General features: G+C 24.1%; 3 protein-coding genes across 3 annotated transcripts; 2 read left to right on the top strand and 1 right to left on the bottom strand.

Annotated features, from left to right (window-relative positions):
* Positions 1-1,812: 1,812 nt before the first annotated feature.
* On the top strand, positions 1,813-6,502 carry LOC122717338 (lysophospholipid acyltransferase 5). The gene is made up of 8 exons (XM_043941321.1): positions 1,813-2,021; positions 3,493-3,600; positions 4,089-4,211; positions 4,559-4,674; positions 4,854-5,024; positions 5,155-5,391; positions 5,645-5,953; positions 6,110-6,502. The coding sequence occupies exons 1-8, from the start codon at positions 1,940-1,942 to the stop codon at positions 6,380-6,382; spliced, it is 1,419 nt and encodes a 472-aa protein (XP_043797256.1). The 5' UTR covers positions 1,813-1,939; the 3' UTR covers positions 6,383-6,502.
* Positions 6,503-9,175: 2,673 nt separating this feature from the next.
* Positions 9,176-13,774, bottom strand: LOC122717339 (early nodulin-75-like). The gene is given in 4 exon segments (XM_043941322.1): positions 9,176-9,762; positions 9,964-10,428; positions 13,666-13,702; positions 13,704-13,774. Coding segments are annotated over 4 exon segments (669 nt in total). The 3' UTR covers positions 9,176-9,666.
* Positions 13,775-15,763: 1,989 nt separating this feature from the next.
* On the top strand, positions 15,764-22,325 carry LOC122717007 (dynein beta chain, ciliary-like). Its single transcript, XM_043940637.1, has 16 exons — positions 15,764-16,234; positions 16,943-17,173; positions 17,238-17,345; positions 17,417-17,630; positions 17,694-17,846; positions 17,930-18,138; positions 18,230-18,460; positions 18,691-18,894; positions 19,154-19,345; positions 19,437-19,646; positions 19,899-20,173; positions 20,997-21,115; positions 21,195-21,512; positions 21,596-21,668; positions 21,810-22,117; positions 22,318-22,325. The coding sequence occupies exons 1-16, from the start codon at positions 16,106-16,108 to the stop codon at positions 22,323-22,325; spliced, it is 2,982 nt and encodes a 993-aa protein (XP_043796572.1). The 5' UTR covers positions 15,764-16,105.
* The last annotated feature ends 15 nt before the right edge of the window (positions 22,326-22,340 follow it).

Here is a 22,340-nt window from a genome sequence, read left to right as displayed (position 1 = left end):
AAAATAAAGATAATAAAATTGTAAATCAGTCTTTAAATATTATGTGTAACTGATTTGCAAAGTAATTATCATATAATAATACATTTGAATCATTTAAAATGTCTTTATCAATATCAAATTAAATTATAATATTTTTAAAATTCAAAGAAATTTTGTCTTGTCTTGTAATTAAAAATAAAAGTAATATAAATTTTAATTTTACGTTACTAAATATTGATTTGTAAAATAATAATATTTAAAACGAAGAGTTAAAATTTATAAAAAAATCAAACGCTAAATTATTTTTTGTTTATTAGTGAGTTTCTTTAAATGTAATTTGGTACGTGCGCGCACATGCGCATGTAACGAATCTTTATACATGTACGAATAATAGAGAATACGATTTAATGTCGATTGTTATGCAAAATCATAATTGATATATTTTTCTAAGCAAGAATCGACGATCTTTTCAAAGTTAATACAATTTTTCTAATAGAAAATATTATACAGGGTTGTTCCCAAAACTATGCATCTTCAGAAAAATCTATTTGAAGAAATTGCGTTATTTGAAACTTTTTCTACAATCATAACGCTGCATTTGGCTGTATGACTTTTTGATGGGATGCCCGGTATAAATTAATATGAGTTTTTGTTCATTGTCTCTATATTAGAGATATCATTTTAAACTGTCGATATATCTACCCTTCGTAGATTATTTTTGAAAAAAAAAAATTAAAATAAAAAAAATATTTTTCAGATTAATTTTCGATTATGATTATTTTAATATTTCAATGAATTTTCAATTTACAATTTAAAATTAATTTACAATTTTTTTATATATAAAAAAATATCTTTATATTGTAGAATGTTTAATTCTTATTAACGATTGAGTAATAACGTGTGTTATTACATTAACAAGATTACGAAGATTTACGAAGGTTAGTTAATTTCGATTTTTCTGATTTTAAAAGTCGATTCGACGGAATATGTTTGTTGTTGGAAACTGCCACTCAGCGAATCCTACAATGTTTTATATTGCGATTATAACAATGTATAGTGTGACATGAATTAAATTATTAAAGAATTATTTATTATCAACAAATATTAAGAAAATATTATTTCTATCTCCCCTTTAAAACTTTTTTATTAATTGACATAAATACATATTTTAAAATTTTTTTATTTTTGTTAATTTATAATTATTTTATTATAAATTTAATTATACAGAATTAAATATATAAAATTTATATTTAATTTTAATTATAATTAATGTATCTTTTTCTTATTTACTAAACTTTAGAAAAGTTTTTTTTTTTAAGTTTGAAAGTTATTAACAATTATAAAATTTTAATGTATAATATTGAAAAAATAGATTTTAACAAATATTTTAATATAATTGTTTAAAATATTGTTAAAAATGAAATAATTATAATAAAAAGAAAAACAAAGTAAAAAGATGTTTTTATATTATATTTAATTTTTTAAATAAATTATAGTTAATTATATAAGAAATAAGAAAATAAAATTAATAGTAAAAGAGCAATAAATTAATAAATAATAATAACAATAGCAAGTAAATATTTACTTACATTTCATTTTCAAGTGTTCTTAAATTTATGAAAATTTCGCTTTGAAGTTTCTTAATTATTTTATAATAAATTAAATTTTAAAATTTAATTTTAAAAAAGAGATATTTAAAATATTTGTTTTAATATAATTTCCGTTTTTATAACTTTTAAAAAATTATAAAAAATTATTTTTTATCATCTTAATTTAATGATTTTTAGAACACACAACAAAATTCTCTGTGTCATTGTGATTTAATATCGATCTCTAACCTTAAAACTTACAAGTTATATTATTGCATAATTAATAAATTTTTATCTACTTATTCTTTATACAAAAAATTTTATAATATTATAGAACTGATGTAAAGAAGTTGAAGCATAAAATATTAACAATGTTTAACATTGTATCATTATTGTCTGAATATTTAAATGTACCTGAAGCTGCAACTCGTCTTTTTTTGTCCATTTTAGTTGGTAAATAGATGCTAATATTTTCAAATATATTTTGTTCTTTTTCTTTCTTACGAATCTTCTATTATTTTTCTCATTTTTATTTTTTTTAATTATATATACTTATATAATTAAACACTATATAAAATACTTTAGTCTTTAATCTTATATTTACATCATTAATTATATAATTAATAATAATAATATAAGTAATAATTAATAATAATAATATAAGTTTTCAATTAATTATGTATTATTATTTAATAATTGTACTTAGTTTATTTCAATTTTTAAGTTTAAAGTTAGTTATTTTCATATCATTTTTAGAATGATTTGAGAATATATTATCATTCAAAAATTTGAAAGCAATCATATTTTATTTATTTAATATATATTATAATTATATTATTTTATTTAATAATTATTTATATGAAGTAAGAAATCTTTTATAAATATAATTATTTATAATAAATACTTATTGGTATTGATTTACTTAGTTAAAAGAAAATTTATTATAGATAAAATAGCAAAAATTTATTCAAAGATAATTAATAATAAAAAATGATTATTTCGAATAAAAATTTGACTTTAACTTAATTATTTAAGATTTAATTAATGTTTTTATGTTAATATATTTTTCTTTTTTTATCAAGCTTTGGCTATAATAATCTTAATATATGACTTTTGAATATATTATTTTCAAATTCTTTATATTTTTCAAACTTTTGGATGATAGATACATATATATTTTATTATTGCACGTGCGTGTATAAGATTTTAGTTCCCGCGTAATTTAGAAATTACGTTTATTTTATCTTTTAGATAACACTTTTTTTCTCTTTTTCTATTATCCTAATCTAATCTATTAATATCCTTTACGCATGTTAATATATTTGAGAATAAGATTCTTGAAAATTGCTTTTAAAAGTTAATTTTCGCAAATGTGCTTCGAATGAAAGTTATTCTTGGTTAGTTTTAACAAAAATATCCTTATAAGATGATCTTTGCAAAAAAATTTCGAAAACAATTCTCAAAAGTTTTATCTTCAAATATATTTCTTAATTTTTGTATTATTAAAAAACTATTTCTATTTAATACAATTTTTTATATCTACATATTTTTAATATATTAATATGATACATTTTCGCTCTTTTTTTAATCAAGTTTCTTATTTTTAATATTATTTATATATTATCCATATTTTAGCATTATTATTTTAATAAAAATTTTAAAATCATATTAATATTTATAATATTCAGATATTCAATTTATTGCAAGAATTTTTATGTATTCATTTAAGAGTGAATTTTAAAATTATTAAAAAAATATTAATGATTTAAAATTTCTTAAATAAATTCTTAAATAAAATCTTTAAAATTCTTAAATAAATATTAATATTTATAAATGAATTTGCATGAAATGAAACATTTAAAAATATTTCGATAAAGCTTGATATATTTGTTTAATTATGGTATAATTATGATTAAAATTTCAGGATTTCCAATCGCCTTCATTCATAGATATACTTTATATGGAAAATATCCAATTTATCAACATATATTTTTTATAACCTGTGGTGTTTCGATTTGCTTGTGGAATTTTGGTAATTATTTGTTTTTAACAAATAGTATTGAATACTAAAATTACCAAACTTGCCAAAATAATATGTTTCAGATTTTCATTAAAAAAATACAATTTTTTTTAACAAAATTAAACTTAATTTTTATTATATAGAAATATAATCTAATAAATTAAATAAGAAAAATATTTTTTATTTTAATTTTATAAATAAATTTTTTTATCTTGTTTTATTTTTTTATTGCGTTGTGATTGCAATATTTATTTTTTTAAGAAAATAAATCAAGCGCGTAAATTTCAAATTCAAATTCTATTGCAAATTCTTTAATTCTTTTTTTTTTTCTTGATATACATGTTTAAATAATTTTTTATTTTTCATTTTCTGAAAGAAATGTATAAATTAATTATTTAATTAATTATGATATACATTAAATATAATTTTTAGTCGCGAAAAATATATTTTTGAATAATTAGTTAAGGAATAAACTGGTTATAAATATATTATTATTACAGGATTTAATCTATTTCATTCAGCACTAGCAATATATACCACTTATGGCACTTTAAAACATTTTGGTGGTTCTTCTTTGGCAGTTTTTATTATTTTTGTCTTCAACATGGTTTATCTTTTATGTGGTATGAAAAAATAATATATCTATATATACATATAATATAATAATTCGTATAATTTTAAAAAATTTTAAACGGATTATTTATTAAAGATATGTTAATATAGTTTTAGAATAAAACAATTGAATAGTGTATAAATAATCTATATATTATTATAGATATACTATATATATATGTAATCTATATACTATATATTATATATATATAATAGTATAGATACATATATTTATATACAATTTATTATAATTTCATATAATATAATATAATATGTTGTTTCACATTTTGCACATAATAAATATAATAATAAATGTGTTATTATATTAGAAAATAATAATTGTTTTTATTATTAATAGGATATTATTTAACAAGTACAAGTGGTTATGATATAAAATGGACAATGCCACAATGTGTATTAACTTTGCGATTAATTGGTATCGCTTTCGATATGTTAGATGGCCAAAAACCCGAAGTACGTAAAGGGCAATAAGTAATATAATGTGATGAAATTCTCTAATTCTTAAATAAATAAGCTAGTTAACAAAACTAGATAACAAAAAGATTGAAATTAAATATAATTACGAAAAATAAAAAATAAAACAATTGTTTTTTATAAAAAACAACTTTCAGTAATGAAATTATCCGTTTCAGGAAACATTATCCCTGCAACAAAAACGAGTGGCCTTAAAAAATCATCCAACGTTTTTGGAGATTGCAGCATTTTCATATTTTCCAGCGTCATTTATCGTTGGGCCACAATTTAACATGAAAAGATATTTAGATTTTCTACAAGGACAATATACATCGATTAGTACGGATGGTGTAAGTTATATTAAAATATTAATTAAATATTAGAAAAGATTGGAAAAAATCGAAAAAATCCAATACATTTCTCTATAGTAAAATATAATATAAATTAAAAAAAAAAAGTAATTTAATTTTTTTACCCTAGAATTTTATAGTACAAGAAATTGAAATTCGTGATTCTATTATTCCTGGTATTTTTCAAATGTTTCTTGGAATCATATATGTGATACTTCATCAATTAGGAACTTGGTACCTACCTCATGAATATATTTTAAGTATGGAGTTTCAACAGCAACCCTTTTTGAAACGTATTTTTATTATTGGTTTGTGGGGTCACGTCAATCTATATAAATATGTTTGTTGCTGGTTATTGACTGATGGGGTAAGAATACAAAATAATATATAAAAATATATTATTATTTATACATAATCATATGCATAAATATATATCATTTATTTTTTTTATTTAGATATGTTATGATTATAGTAGATATGAATATAAATTAAATACATTTTTTTTAATTCAATTTATTAATTTGTTAATAGATTAGAATTTATTAAAATACTTATTTATTTCGTTATTTATTTCGTTTTAAAAATAAAATATATCTAATAAAAAATATTTTTTATTTCAGGTTTGTACAATATTTGGTTTATCTTATAATGGAAAAGATGAAAAAGGTCGTTCTCTTTGGAATGGTTGTACAAATATTAATGTGTTAAAATTTGAAACAGCAACTAAATTTAAGCATTATATTGTGGCATTTAATATAAGTACTAATAATTGGTGTGCAGAATATATTTACAAACGATTGAAAGTTTTTGGATCAGTAACTTGTAGTCAAATTTTGACATTACTTTTTCTTGCGGTATGGCATGGATTTCATTCAGGATATTATTTTTGCTTTTTCCTTGAATTTATCATCATGTATGCTGAAAGAGATGTAAGTAATTTTATTTTTTTATATAATTTAATATAATATAAATTAATCAATTATTTATTTAAACGATAATCGATAAATCATTATTTAATTGTTTAATTAATAATTAAATTCATATTTTAATATTTATTCTTATATTATCTGTATTAATTTTTGTAGTTAACCAAAATATTGAAGAAGCAAGAGAAATTACAGAAATTATTAGAAAATCGTCTAGAACTTAGAATTCTTGTATGGATTTTTTTGCGTTTACACACGTTGGCTTTAATGGGTTATTGTCTTGTTTGTTTTACATTTTTATCATACCCTGTTTATTTTCAAGTTTATTCTTCCTTATATCACTATGGTCTTCTAGTATATCTAATTTATTCTCTTATATCTATATCAATCAAATTTTTTTTTTTTAAGAAACACTTAAAACAACTTGAGTAATAATTCTGAATAAATATATTTTTTTTTAATGATATTGAAAACAAGTAAATACATGATAAAATAAAAAAATAGTGAAAAATAATTCGATTTCAAATATTGGAATTTCATATTGTTAAAATATACCAGAACTATTTATATATTTTTGATACAAATGATAGAAAGCTATACGTACAAATGAGAAAAAATTTATTATGTTTAATTATTTTAAAAAAAAAATGATTTTTATTATTTACTGATTTTTGATTTTTTTTTTAAGAATAGTTATTTAAATTTAATTAAAAATTTATTAAACAAATTATATTATAATTTATATAAGAATTTATATATATTATTAGAATTATATATATAATTATATATAGAGAATTATATATATAATTTATATAATAATTATATATAAGAATAAATTAATAAGTTTTATTAATCCAAAGCATAAACAATTTTGTGATATAAAAAGAAATTGAATTTAAATATATAATTTTAAGTATTTTAAAAAATTATATTAAAAAAATATTTGTGATTTATACTTAATTAGTATTAGTCAGCAAAAAATTTTTAATGCTTATTATTTAATGCATAATTGATATAACTTAAATTTAATTTTGATATTACATATTAAAATATACGTAAAAAATAATTATTTTTGATTAAAAAAAACATGCTCATTTTTTTAAATATTACTTAAGCGATAAAGAATATTTTTATCAAATTTTATTTAATAATATATGAAGAATTTTAAAAATAAAAGGGAGGATGAAAAATATACCATCACTATAAAAATTAAACATACGAATGTTTTTAATAATTTAAATTTAAAAGTTATTGAAATTTATAAATTTGTTTTGATTAAATTATAATCAAAATTATATTTAATTTGATATGTGTCATTATATACTGTACATATTTTTCTATTCTTATTAAATATATATATTTATATATTTATAAGTTTATAGTGCCAAAATAAGTTAAAAAATATACGAATAATATTGATATATATTATTATGCTCGAAATAATTGATTTATAGTTGAAATATTATTCAAATACTATTCAAAAAATCGAAAAATGCATTGCATATTTAATAATTTTCATGTTACTGTTATCATAAAACAAGTAATGAATCAAGTGTATATTATAGTGATTGATATATTTATAATTTGAACTTAAAATTGCGAGCTTAAAATTAAGATAATATAACAGAAAATTTGAATCGATTAAAAAATTGTATAAAATATGATATACTTAAAATCAAATTATTTATTTGAAGACAATAGTATCTTTAAATTTTTTTTTGCATAATACTGAATCGCATAAAAATAAGTTTAATTATAAATACATTTGAGAAAAAGATAAATATTAGATTGAGTAATAAGTTCTTTCACTTATGAAGAATATTCTAATGAGGAATATATCATTTCGAGATATTTTTTCCAAAAGTTTATTCATCTTTCAAAAATATATATATTTAAATTTAATTATTTCAAATGATTGTTAATAGATCTTTAAATTAGATATAAATATAATAGAATCTCTATTAATAGAATTTCAACTAATACAGAAATAAGATTTTTGGATAAATTATTCTATAATTATATATTTGATATTATTTACAAAATAATATTATTTACAATTAATAATGAGGAATAAAATGAGAAATAAATAAAGATTGATGATGTAATACTTATAAGAATTAAAAAATAGTACTGAAATAAAATGATTATACATTAGATAGCAATTAAAATAGAGAAAAAATGATCTACACAGTTGAAATGATTAATTACAAAAACAAAAAATTATCTTTAACATTAAAAAAAAAAATCATTTAAAGAAAAATTATTAATTTATTAACTTAAAAAAATATTTTTTATAGTTATTATCAATAAATATTACTTGCAATTAAATTAAAAGACAATAAAAAACAAATATTATAAAAAATAAATTATTCTTTATTAAAATAGTGTTAACATTTAGTCAAAAGTTGTCTTTTGAATTTATTTAAAATTCTACAATAATTTATTAATATAAAATTATTTGAAAAAAAAAGATATGAACAGTTTAGATATACATATCTAAAACTATTTGATAATGATAAGTTTTATAGTTATAGAATAAATAAATCATAAAATATAATGAAATCAAAAGTATATATATATATATATATTATATAATTAATTAGATAATTAATTATAGATGTAGATAATTAATTAGATTTTTTATAAAAATAAAAATATTTAATTATTGTAAATGTTAAAAATGGACTTACTACTCAATTTAATGTATCAAAATATATAAATACTTAAGTAAATATGTATTTATATTCAAAGAAAGTAGTATAAAATGTTTAAATGAATTTTGTTTAAAGTTTAATTGTTCAAAAAAAATTTCTGTAAATGGGTGAAATATTTTTATAGGTTATTCGAGCCAAACAATAATTTTTATAAAAAATTTTTAATATTAAAGTAAATTTTTCTATATATATATATATATATTTGAATTATTAGTTTTGAAACTAATAGTCAATCTATTTACATAATTTATAAATGTACTTATATAATAATAATTTATATAAAATAATTTTTTGATATATTTGTATATTCAGAATTATATAAACATATTCTATTTCAAATTTTTTCAAATTTAAATTGAATTAAATTTTTATATGTTACCCAATTTTTTTGTTATTTAGTTTTATAAGAAATGAAGTAATTATAATCTAATGCGTGTACATGTACTGAAGTTTTTCAGATTGTAATTTTTACGGAGAATACATATAAAAATAATAAAATAAAAATTTCTACAAAAGTACAAATAGTTTTATTAAAATATACATACATTTGTTATGAACATCTTGATTTGCATTAATTAGAAATTCCCAAACTCTTTCTACACCTGATAATCCTTTAAACATATCTCTTAAATAATATTGGTATTTGCATGAAAGACATTTTAAATCGACTAATAATTCAAATAGCTAATATAAGAAAAACAGTAACAATATGGAAAAAGTAGTGTACATAAATTTCATGCATTGAATTTATGTTTAATGATTTGTAAAGAAAAATCTCTTTAATATGCATCTCGGATATTTGCAAAAATAAATAAATGCATCGTTTAAATTTAATTGAAAACTCTACAAAAAATTTATAATTGTATTCTTTTCAGTTTGATGATTAAATTACTGAAAATTTCATAGATGAGAAATATTTTTGTCGAGGAATATTTCTCTAAATTCGCATATTTCGAGTATTTGTTTCATAGGAGATTTATAGACCATTTGTAATAAAATTATTTAATAAGGTCCGCCAGGGCTTGATGGTGGAGCTCCATAGTTATCCGAAGGGGGTGATTGTGCTGGAGGTCCATATTCCACATTTTGAGATTCTTTCTGTAATGTAAAAAAATAATCGAGGTTATCTCGTCAAATAATGATTAAGTAAAGTATTAAAACAAATTATGAAATTATAGAGGTGAATTCAAAAACGTATAAAAAAAAAAAAAAGAATAAAAGACAGTTTTATTATAAAATGAATAAAAATAATTAAAATCGCATGAAATGGTTCACTCTATGAGTAATAGCACAATTTACCTGTGTCTTGTATCGAATGAAATAGACTTCCGGTTTGCTAGGTTGCGTTGGTGCTTGAGTGGGCAGAACCACTTCTGGCGCTTCCTCCGGTTTTTTCACTAGAACGTAGATCAAAGTTTTTTCTTCGTCTTGAGGTGGCAATGGTGGTAGAGCCGGTGCCGTTGGCGTTGGTGGAGTCGGCGCTTTTATGAACACGATCTTGTAATGTTTCTGCGGTGGTGCCGCGGGTGGTATATATTTCGGCGGTTTGTATTCCGGAGCTTCTGGAGGTGGCACGTGGACATAAACATGTTTGTGGACGATGGGTTGTTGCTGGGGCGGCCCATACCGATCTGGAAGCGACGGGGGACCATAATTACCGGATGACAAACTGCCTCCATTCGATGGGGGGAAATAAGAGCTGGGTGGTTCCGGTGCTGGTTTCGAATATACCCTCGTTGTACAAGCTATTAATAATAGCGTGGTCTGAAAACATTTTAAATAATTAATCGATTTACATTGTTGAAAAAAATTCAGTAGTATGGAAACACCAAGTATCGAAACGATTCCCTTTCCTTGTTTTTACAACGTATGTACGTTTCACTGTTACATTAGATATATCGTTAGATAATTTTCAACATTTACATTTTCAAGAGAACACAGGAAAGACATTAACATTGTTTCAAACCTGTTTTAAATAGACTAGGCATTGCACTCGCTTTCGATTTCGTACGCAACAGCGTTGACACTGATTATCACTTTTCCTTCTCTTACATATTATTATTATTAATTATTCAAATTAAGAAATCTTACATGATTCAATTAAGCACAGGATGCGTTAAAATCTGATATAGAAGCGTAAACGTAACATCTTCTATATTTATCAAGAGATGAAAGAAAAATGTATTCCAATAAGCGTGTCAAATTGTAAATTAACATCGTATCCTTTCATTTGATTTATATATATACATATGTGTGCATACCGAGTATGATTTCGGAATATATTAATAAATTTCCTTAATTAATTCGAGAAGAAAAAGAAGAAGAATTAATTCGACGTTTCAAATTAATTTTTTCTCACCGTTGAAATTAAAAATTCACATTCTAATAAATGAAAATAAATTCATTACGAAATATTTAATATATCAACTAATATCTGCTGGCCACGATCAGATAACAATAAAGTAATGTAAATGCTTTAATTTTATTTTTATAAATTGATAACAAATAATTTTTTTAAATATCGATAAACTTTAAAGGAATGAAGAGAGAGAGAGAGAGAGAGAGAGAGAGAACAAAGAGACGATGTAATTAAGATATTACTAATTATTTCCAGTGAATAGATATGAAAAAATAAGTAGCACCTTTTACTTTTACTCTCTTAGCTTTCCCCTTTCCCCAGTTTCCTCGCTCTGTTTTTTCCTTTCTTTTAAGGGAGAATTTACAGTATTGTTTCTTCAAAGAAAGTGTAACTATCTGTTTATTGGCTTGATTACGAAACTGATTGAATAATTTATTCGGTTAGCAACTCGAATTTTATATATAGTTTTTATAATTAAAATAACTGTTAAATTATAAATTACGATGTGTTTTTTTCAAACAATTAATTAATTATCATACAAATGATATTTTACTTGGATCTTCTAATTAACTTTATATTTTTTATCATTTTATTCCATTCTTTACGCGATATTAAATGAATAAAAATGAGTAAACATGCTTTGCTTTCTAATTTTATTATTCTTTAATTATTACGTTTTCATTGAAAGATACTATTTAAAGAAAAAACAAAGTTGATCTTCATATATCACATTGATAAACAAAGAAATAATTCTGAAAATAATATATATTAAACACGTTCATATAATAGAATTTCCACGTCATTCACCGTCTTTATATTAATCCTTATTTTGCCACTATTTAAAGGAACATTGGTTTGTGAATGGAATGAAGTTAAAATTAAAATCACGCGTAGATACACCGCTGACGCAGTTTCCACGAATTTTAGTTTCCTCGTTGCATCCACAGGATGGTGAGGCCAGCCTTACGTAAGCGTTACAATTTAACACGCTAGAAAATTGGTTGCGAAAGCAACGTTCCCTGCGTTTCTAGCGTGTAAATACGTGTATATACGAATTGGGTTGTACTTAGTCAGATGCACTCGGAATACACGATTGACTTTCTTCGTGAAAACAATTCGGTTACTTTCGAATTGAACGGTGGACCATCGTCGTTAATTTCCTCTCCTTATTTGTTCTTCGAGATACACGTGGGTACGTGTGTTCGACATCGATGAACTTTTTCTTCCGTTTAAATTTCACTGATCGAAATAAATGAGAAAAGTATAATCATTTATAAAGATGTACCATAATTTATAATGTAACCGTAAAATTAAGTATCTTACCTTAATGAGCTTCATAATATACGTTTTTTTTTTATAAAGATAATTTAAGAGTTCGTTTTTTTTTTTCATAGTATTATTTAGAAATTATCTAGATTTCTTAATTTTATTATTTTATTTTATTTTTTTTTTTAATTGATCTATTAATTTTTTTTTATTTTTCTCATAAATGTTTACATAACATTTTAAAATAATTGTAATCTTTATTCCTTGATTTATTTATAAATGAGTATATTGAGATAAGAATCTATATATAATGAAAGAAGCTTTAAAAATTGATGATTTAATAAAAATATTATTATATTTGATGAGTATCATATTTATCGTATTCATCATAAAGAATGCAATGAAATCATTTTGTACATATGAAATTGTTCTCATTTATTTTTCTCATTAGAAATGAGTTAAAAAATTTAATCAAAGTTTTTAATCAAAGAAAAGTTGAAGAAATCGTTACCTCGAAATAATAAATTTCTTTCAGCGTTTTCGAATAAATTCTCATATTGATATATTTAGAGCGGAAAATGAAGTTGGGTGTTGAGTTAAATAGCATATTTTTTTGCTCGATTTCCTTTGAGTCTAGAAACGCAATAATAAACAGACTTTTAAGCCAAAAGCATTTATACGTTTTACTTAATTTCATTACTTTAAAAATAAAAAAAATTTTTAAATAAACGCAATTTTTCAATAAAAAAAAAAGATTCAGATTTTTAAATTTAACGAATGCATATTAAAATAAAGATATCAATTATATTCAAATCTCGAATAAATAATACCTACGTAGAAAGCAAAGCGGTAGTGAACAAATTCCGGAAGAGATTGAATCATCTGAATAGTTCAACAAGAACGAATCACTGATTCCGAAAGAATGAGTTACAAATAATGATTAAAGGTATATCTATTGTCTTTTGTTTCAGCACAAGTTACGAAACAAATTTGTTCGAAGAATTTGTAGAAACTAGATCTTTCATTGTATCCACTGAAAATTCGTCCAATAAATTATCGACATACGAAATTTTGAATGTTTAAATTATATTAGGAGGCATATGAATTAAAAACTTGATGTGAATAAAATTCACAGTAATGATTAATATATTATACAATTTTCATAGAATATAATAAAGGATTCGATAATCATTTGTTATTTGTTATTTAATCACCAAAGCGAACCTAGAAAAAATACGATTAGTCCTAGAGGAAAAATCTTTACTTCTAATTGAACTCCATATTAGGTCTTCGACCAATAGCAATCCATGTCAATTAACGATGTCAAATAACAAGAAGTTAGGAGAAACACGACGAGAAGGAATCGAACAACTCACCAGGTGGAGCAACATGGTTGAATTTCGCGGCGACCGAGAGGTAGATGTCGCAAAGGAGAACGTCTTTCACCGACGATCTTTCACAGTTGTGTCGGCTGGATCGACACATTCGGACTTTTATACGAGCTCGAAGAGGGGAAAAGGAACATCCTCGATCCTCTTTCTTCGCTTATTCGATCATCGATCGGACGATCTTCAGGGGGCTACGTAACCCTGATCTTATTAACGGCATCCCTAGATTTTTCGTCTAGAATGGAAGCGAAATTTATAGCGGGAATTGGTGCTATTCAAGCGTCGCAATCGAAAGCGTAAACAAAGGATCCGTTTCATTCATTCGTCTATTTTAATTTAATTAATTTAATATAAACGCTTTCGCGTTTCGCTTAGATCATTATCGAATTGTATCGAATTATAGTTGAGATTCTATGGACGATGTAATTTATTACTTTCGTTTTTCGATACGTTCGTTTTTGTTAAATTAATCGAATAAGGTAGGTCTGTTGTACGCCAATTGAAATTCAGATATGCGAAACAATTTAGTTTCAAGACGTAAACCTTTGAATTCGAAAACAGATAAAATTTCGTTCGAATGAAAGTAAGAAAAGTCAATGTATAAAATTAACAAATGTATTTATATAGGACCAAACATTTAAAGGAAAGTTGGCATTTAAATGGCAACGAAATGTATATTACAAATCAGTATTTTCTAACTATGTATATATATATATATATCTATTCTGATCTTTCTTCCTATATCGTGATCATATTTTCAATGCATTTTTGACAGATTACAAATCAAACTGTTTCGAATTGTTTTTACAATCAATCATCTCGTTACGATCCAGTGCATCTTTGTAAAGGATCACGATCCACGGATCGAAAGATCATCGTACCGATAGAAACGTACGCATAGATCGTTCCAAGAGATTACGACAAATCAAAGCCTGATTACACGAAAGTGTATTGAGCAAGCGAGCACGGATGCACAGCGGCTCGTACGTCGTCGATCGTAAAAAGATTTGTATGAAATTTGGTGAGTCGGATGAGTGGATCGGGCGACGATTCGAATCTGGTTAGGTTACGTCGCAAGAACGTCCTTGATATCGGCCTAAATTCCTGTGGGCGCATTCAAGCATTTTCTCCGTAACGTAATTCCAGAGGCAAAAGAGGAGAAGACGAGCGAAAGTGTGTGGTGCCGGGTATGGTGGCCCTCACGGTGAAAGTCAAACTAATTACGAGACAGGCACGGGCGCACGTAAGCTGGTCGAAGAGCCGGCATTGCAAAACAATCCTCTTCGCTACGAATATTAACCCGGAACACCTGCCGCTTTCCACTCCCGAATCGAGCTCCCTTCCTCACTCTTCAGGAACGACACTGGTCCGAGATTCTTTTGCTCTTTCGCCTTGACCCTCTCGTCGAAATCCAAGTATCCAATAATATCCAATAACCTTTCATTTTTTTTCTTTTTTTCTCCTAAAACAAATTTTAAAACTAATTTATATCTTTTAACAGAAAATACATATTTATGGAAAATATTTAATCTTTTTTTTTTCTTTTATGAATCTTTTTTAAGTTTTCATGGTTAAGGTTAATGGAACTAAATTTACCGATTTAGTTCAATTGAGTTCCGAATAGATGTCGTGTTTTTTGTCAACATTTCGCAAACGTTCTACATACATATCACGTTCTACAGTGGCTACAGATTTTACGTTTCATCATGATATCAACTTCTCAACCAGTAATGTAAATATCATTAGGTCATAATTGATCTTTAAGAATGTATATACATGTTGACTTAAATACTTATATTCTGTTTTGCATATCGACAGTTACTTATGACGTAAGAATTAATATTAATCGTGAGTTTTAGTATCGTAAAATTTTATAAATAAAAAATATTGAAATACACTTGTGAAAACAGGAATTTACGAAATAAATACGTGTATATATATTGTATTATTATTTGCAAAGAAGTGAAAATAGATTAACATATCTATGCAAATACACGTTAAATAGAAAGATCAAAGAAGATTTATTAGTTACAGGGAACAGCGTTAATGTATTGATTATGTCAAGCATTTTAACGCCACTCGACACTAATCGATTACTTCATATTTCGATCATTTCATTGTTTAACGCATTATGTTTTGATATATTTATATAATCATATATATTAGTCATTAATTAAACAAAATCTTTAAAATTCAATACTTTGAAAGAACAAAAGAACAATTTGAAAATCATTTACATTTGAATTTAAAAATAGTATGAATTTATTCGAGATTATATCACAGAAGAAATCTCTGAAGATATCTATTTTTCCGTTACATGAATCGTCATTTTTTTGTACAAACATACGATAAAGTACGTATTCCTATATCGAATTATATCAACAAGAAATGATAGATCTAAGGTAGTAAATAAAGTGGTAAATAAAACATGGAGAAAAAGGATGATGAGAAAAAGGATGAGGATCCACGGTTTGAATATATGTTTAATTATCTTACTCATTCGAGAAAATTAAAAATCGACAGATGGGCGAAAATGTTGGCACATGCAGAATATAAGGTAATTTCCACTTTATATGTTTTAGCTGGAAAAACATTTTACATTATTACATACCTTTCAATTTCTTTGATCACATGTCTATTATATAAGAGATTTAAGATTCTTTCTTTCAAACTTTTCATTTCGATTTTCATTTCTGATTTCTTTTCATTTTTATTAGATATCTAAAAGGTCATAGATAATAAATCTAGTACCATTGCAAATAATCTCGTAAAGGAAATGTCAATTTGACTTCAATTACGCGATCGTACTAGTAAAGACGGAATTCTTCGTTATCCAATCGTTAATAAATCTTTGATTTCGTTATAATTTATATGATACTCATCGATGAGAAAGAATGCTTGTTAAAAAATATGACGTATCTTCTTAAAAACATTTTCTGCTTATTACATGTTACATAAGTAAGATAGATTTATCAAAGGAGCATGTTATGAAGTTAATTAAATAGATGGAATTAAATAGAAAATTTTTTCTAATTACTCGCAACTTCGTTGATCATTCTCTTCGTGAGAATTGTCATTTCATTTTTTAAAATTTGCTCATTATTTTTTCGAAATACATCGCGCGAAGAACATTGTGAATAGCGTGACCATTATGTTACTTGTCCAACAATTTCTATAGAGATAATCGTTGAAAGAAAGAGTTTTTAAAAATGAATTTCTTTTGTTCGTTTTAATAATGATCAAATTATTCAACTCTCGTGTTCAGGATTTAATTATAAAGTTCTTAACCACCCCATCGGAGATGGTGCTCGTGTTGCAATTGACACCCGCCAATGTGTTGATACCTCTACTCGAAATAACGCAAGCCAAGAGAAAGCAGACGTACTTCTTGAAGAGGAAACCCCAAGTGATCACGGAAGCTAATTACAAGCAAATATTGATACCGGGTGACATGGCGCCGAATCCGATCGAGGAATTAGCCGTGCTCGTCGAACAGGTTCTCAAACATTTTTCTTACATTCCATTTCGAAAATTTCTATTTCATTTTCTTCCAATTCCAGGCATACGTACCTATGTTATCTAATCCAAAAAATCATATTGGTTGGCCGGAAGTAGTTCGTAAAGATGTCAAGAAGCAAGTATACAATCTTCGAACTTTAATATGGCAGGTAATAAAAAATATAAGTATTAATTTAATACCTCAAGCGAATTGAAATGAAATGAATGAAACAAAACTTAGGTAAGAGGAAAAATAACGGGAAAAACTCTACTACCAATGCCGATGGATATCGAAGAAATTCTAGATCCAAAATTTTATACCGACGTAGACATATCTAAACAACTTAAAGTAAAAAGTAATATAGAAGAAATTGTGGTAAAATGGGCGACTCAGATTAATGAGATTCTTAACGAAGAGTTTAAATTCTCCAAAAATGGAAAATTTCTTGTATCCGGTAATCATTTTTCAAATGGCAACGCTATTTTTTTAATAACAATTATTCTTCTATTTCATTTAGAATTGGATTATTGGAATATGAGGTTAAAGAATATGGAATCCATCTATTTTCAACTTAAAGATCCAAAGGTGAAACAGATAGATTTAGTTTTAGAGAAAACGCAAAGTCCTTACTCGCAATATTTCAAAAATTTAGTAAACAACGTCACTGCGGGTAAGCGAAAAATTGCATTTAGTGAAAGAAAATTATGATCGATATTTTCTATTTTTATATAAGTTTTACTCGAATTTTTTTAGCATTATTAGAAACTAGAGATATCAATCTTTATTTAAAGCCTTTAGAGACTTATTTCCAAGAAATCGAAACGCTTGAATTTAAAGATATATTGTCAAAGGTAAAAATATTGCTGCACTGTGTTTGCTTAATGTGGGCTAATTCGAGATTCTATACTCTCGAAAGAATTATTGCACTGTTACGAGAAATTTCAAATTTGATCATTTCTCAGGTATATTATTTAATTCTTGTATTATAAATATAGTATTGTAATATCTTATTATTATATTAAATTGAAAACTCATATTTACATCTCTTTATAGGCAATAAAATATATAAATCCATCAACTTTATTCGAAGGAGATATTGATGATAATAAAATGAAGATTGCTGAAGTATTACCATATCTTACTAGTTATCAAGAAATATTTCGATCATATAAAGAGCGGATAGATATGTATTTCAGATCGTCGGAGACTGTACCTTGGAATTTTCACGAGAAATTAGTCCTCGAAAGAATTCATACGTTTGAGAAGAGACTTAAAGAAATCGAGGTTTATTAAAAAATAATTATGTATATATATATATATATTTTTATCACATGGCACACAATAATTTTATTATAAATTATAGTTTGTTTTATTTAAGTCTTGGCAATATCAATCTTGATTCAATTTTTATTTCTAATATGAATTATGGGTTATTTTGTATACGTGGCAAATTTTATATATATTAATTTTTCAAATGTATACGATAATGTAATTACGATAATTTTTTATTGCAGTTGTTATTTGACACAGTACAAGATTATTTGAAACTAGAGAGAATAGAAATTGCTGGTTTGAAAGGAAAATCATTGCTTATTATGGTTGAAACCATTTACGAAGAATTTCTTAAGTTGTATCAACATTTTGGAGAATTGCCTTATGAGGTTTTAACGCCCGAGGAAGAACAATTTAGTGAAGATTTGAAAAAATTTTTCAAAGAAGTAAGTTATCCTTTATTAAAAATTGAGTAATTTTATTAGAAAAATAAAAAAGAAAAAAGAAAAAGTATAAATTTTAACAACAAAAAATATAATTTCTCCAGAAATATTTTCAACAGCTTTTGTATAGCTGTATAAACATTTTTATCTATTTAATAATATTTTTCTAATTTTCGCTTCGAATAAATATCTTTTTTTCAACTTTTAATTTGTTTATCTCTACTTTATTTCTAATTAATAAAAATAATTATTGGAATGAAAGATAGAACAATATGATCGAAAATTGGCGAGCATTTTCGATCAAGCATTTGCCGAATGTCACAATTTAGAGGCGTATTATAAATTTATATGGATAATGGGTACAATTGCCAATAGACCATTAATAATGGCTCAACTCTGGCACAATTATGAAACAATTACTGCCAGAATGAATGTACATTTTGACAAAATAAAGGTAAAATTGAATTATCATTATATCATTATATCGGTGAATTAACTTTTAACTTATAATTAATAACAATAATAACTCGGTAATTGTATTACAGATTTTATTCGATCAAAATTTTACGTTCCCTGAAGAAAAGAAGTATACCGGGATAAATATACATTTGCCTCCGGTAGTTGCATCTTTGTGTTTATTAGTGAAACTTCGTCACAGAACTCGTTATCCAGTTGATTGTATCAAATTTATCGATCATCCTTTGATTACCGAAAAAATGGAGAGCGAACTTAGAAGTAAATACGAGGAATTAATGGTAATATTCAATAGTGAAATAAACAAACTAACAAATAAGTTAATTTTTAATACGATTTAATAGTGATATATTTTTTATATACATGTATATTTTGCAATTGTTTAAATATGAAATTCGAAAATTCGAAACTCTTATTTGTAATTTGTATTATTTGTAAAATTCGAATATCTCAGAGTTTTACCATTCTCATTGCTTTATAATCTTGTTAAATAAAAGATTAGATATTTTGACAATATCTTTCTTCTTTTCAAGAATATTATTGATGACAAAGAAAAAGAAATATTCACCGCTTGGCAAGAACGATTGCCAGAAATTTGGGAAACGCATTTGTTGAAAACTCTTTTAAAAGTTGGAGACGATAGGTTATTAGAATCAAATTTTGCCCAAGAATTGAAAACTACCTTGAGAGAAATCCGTTATATGACAATTATAAAGAAACCTGATCTTCCCGAAGATGCCGTAGAATTTTATGCTAGATCACAATTCTTTTTTGATAGTACTTACAAGTTGAATTTAATAATAAATTGGTAAGTAATTTTCAACTCTACGTAATTTTTTACGCTTTCTTTATTTAATTTTAAATTTTTTTTTAATGAATTAATTTAAAATTATATATCTATTATTAAAAATTTTAATTGTAATGAATATTTATAATTTTGAAACGTATAAAAGAATATTATTGAATGAAAGAGTAAATTGAATAATAATTTTAATGATTTTTAATTATTTCAATTATTTCTAAAAATGATTTTTTTCAAATATAAAATAGATATATCTATACAACACAATAACAGAGGTATATTCGAATTAAATCTTTATAAAATTAATTATAATAATAGCAAAATGTTGAAAAAGATGTGATGATTCATCATTGTGATGATTTAAAGATTGTAAAGCTATCTCTTTATTAGATGAATTGTCAGTTTGTAGTTTTATATGATTACTCAGCTATACTATTCTATTATTCTACCTAAGATTATCTTTCCTACTTAAAATGTAAGTCTCAGCTACGATAATGAGTTCTTCCAATGAAGCGCCAATTTGACATACGTGTTTAGCATGTTTATTTTTATTGAGTCATTGTTTTGAATGTTTTTGATTCACTTTTTATTTCACGCAAGTAAAATATTTCAAAAATATTCATTTTTTTTTTTGCAAAAATTAAAGTTTTATATATATATTTATTATTTATTAAATATTCTGTATCTATATATCTTTATCTTTATCTTCTGAATATCAATCGAGTAATAATTATTTTAGAAAATAATAATAAAACAAAATTTTCTTATTTCAATAAAAAACTTTAGAAAATGATTCGATTATTATATGACATAGTATATGTTATTTCAGGTATAATAGAATACGAACTGAAAGCATTCCGATAGAATTTCAATTGGTAAAAGATGAGGTTATGAACATTGATAATATAATTGATGATGGTCAAGAAAAATATAATTGGAATTCGGAAGGTAGAGAGTCTAATTTAAATCATGGTTAAAATATTTCAATAATATTATTTACATGATATACGAACAAATTATTATTTAGGAGTTATGGAATATATCGATGATTTATTAAAAATTATATGGAAATTACACAGCAGAGTGTTCCGTGCCCAAAATAATTTAAAAAATATTATGAATAACATGTATAGCTGGGCGATGATACCAGTTATTTATCGTAAAGATACCAGGGATGAAAATTTGTTGTCTCTAATTGATAAAGATGATAAATTCGCGGAAAGATTTGCGGAAATCGAATCAATGGCTGAACAATTGGAACAAATATTAAAAGAGAATTATAAACTTTTTTTCGACTTGCTCCCGGAGCAATTCTATGATAGAGAAGACTTGGAATTATTAGAGAGTAATTAATTATAATTTCTAATTACAATTACTTAACGTTTGATAAACGTCCTTACTGATTTATTCGAATTATTTATTACCAAGCTGTACAAGAGAAACAGGAAACAGAATTAGAGAAAGCAATACCTGAAGAAGCTGTAGAACCTGAGGCTCCAAAGTAAGATTGTAAAATTGTATTTTTTTTATTGTATATTTTCCATAGAAGATGGAAAATGTAATCATATACTTTTTATATTCAGTTTTAATTAATCATTAATTTAAATAACTGAGAGAAATTTATATCAATTCTTTCTTACAGAGTGGAAGAGGAAATACCCGAAGAGATATTATTAGAAGCAGAAGAAGAACAAGTGGAAGAAGAAGAGGAAGTTGATGAAGAAACGTTGGCAATGAGACGTGAAAAATGGCAACCTTATCTATCTTATGTTGACAATTTAATTTCCAAAGGTCTTATTCAAGCGGTCTCCACTAGGTTATTAATAATTACTTTATTGATTTACCGACATTATATCTCTTATAATATGCAGTATTTTATAAGAATTAAAAAATCAATTTATTACGTTTTTCGCAGTATTTGTTACATTCTTGATGAAACTGATCCTGAAGGCGATATATATCCTTCATTCGAAATTCAAATGTGTTTAGAGGTGAATACCTTTGAGAATGTAAAAAAACTTGTTTTGGAAATTTATCGAAATAAAAAATTGATAATTGAAAAATTTTTATTATTTTTCATCATATATATATATATATATTTCAATTTTTATCATATAAACAAAACATTTGTTTTTAATCTTTTACGAAAGAATCCTAAAATCACTTTCCGACC

Source organism: Apis laboriosa, unplaced genomic scaffold, assembly GCF_014066325.1.
Source record: "Apis laboriosa isolate Shangri-la unplaced genomic scaffold, ASM1406632v1 scaffold4_cov146, whole genome shotgun sequence".
Taxonomy (NCBI): Eukaryota; Metazoa; Arthropoda; class Insecta; order Hymenoptera; family Apidae; genus Apis; species Apis laboriosa.
This window is presented reverse-complemented; position numbering and strand designations above follow the sequence as displayed.

Excerpts from the sequence above, each read along its gene's own strand:
- LOC122717007 (XM_043940637.1), top strand. The coding sequence starts at position 16,106 with ATGGAGAAAAAGGATGATGAGAAAAAGGATGAGGATCCACGGTTTGAA. Across the intron at positions 17,346-17,416 it reads TTCGAACTTTAATATGGCAG|GTAAGAGGAAAAATAACGGG; the intron begins GTAATAAAAAAT and ends AACAAAACTTAG. Across the intron at positions 21,669-21,809 it reads GTAGAACCTGAGGCTCCAAA|AGTGGAAGAGGAAATACCCG; the intron begins GTAAGATTGTAA and ends TCTTTCTTACAG.
- LOC122717338 (XM_043941321.1), top strand. The coding sequence starts at position 1,940 with ATGTTTAACATTGTATCATTATTGTCTGAATATTTAAATGTACCTGAA. Across the intron at positions 2,022-3,492 it reads TTTTTTGTCCATTTTAGTTG|GATTTCCAATCGCCTTCATT; the intron begins GTAAATAGATGC and ends TTAAAATTTCAG. Across the intron at positions 5,954-6,109 it reads TCATGTATGCTGAAAGAGAT|TTAACCAAAATATTGAAGAA; the intron begins GTAAGTAATTTT and ends TAATTTTTGTAG.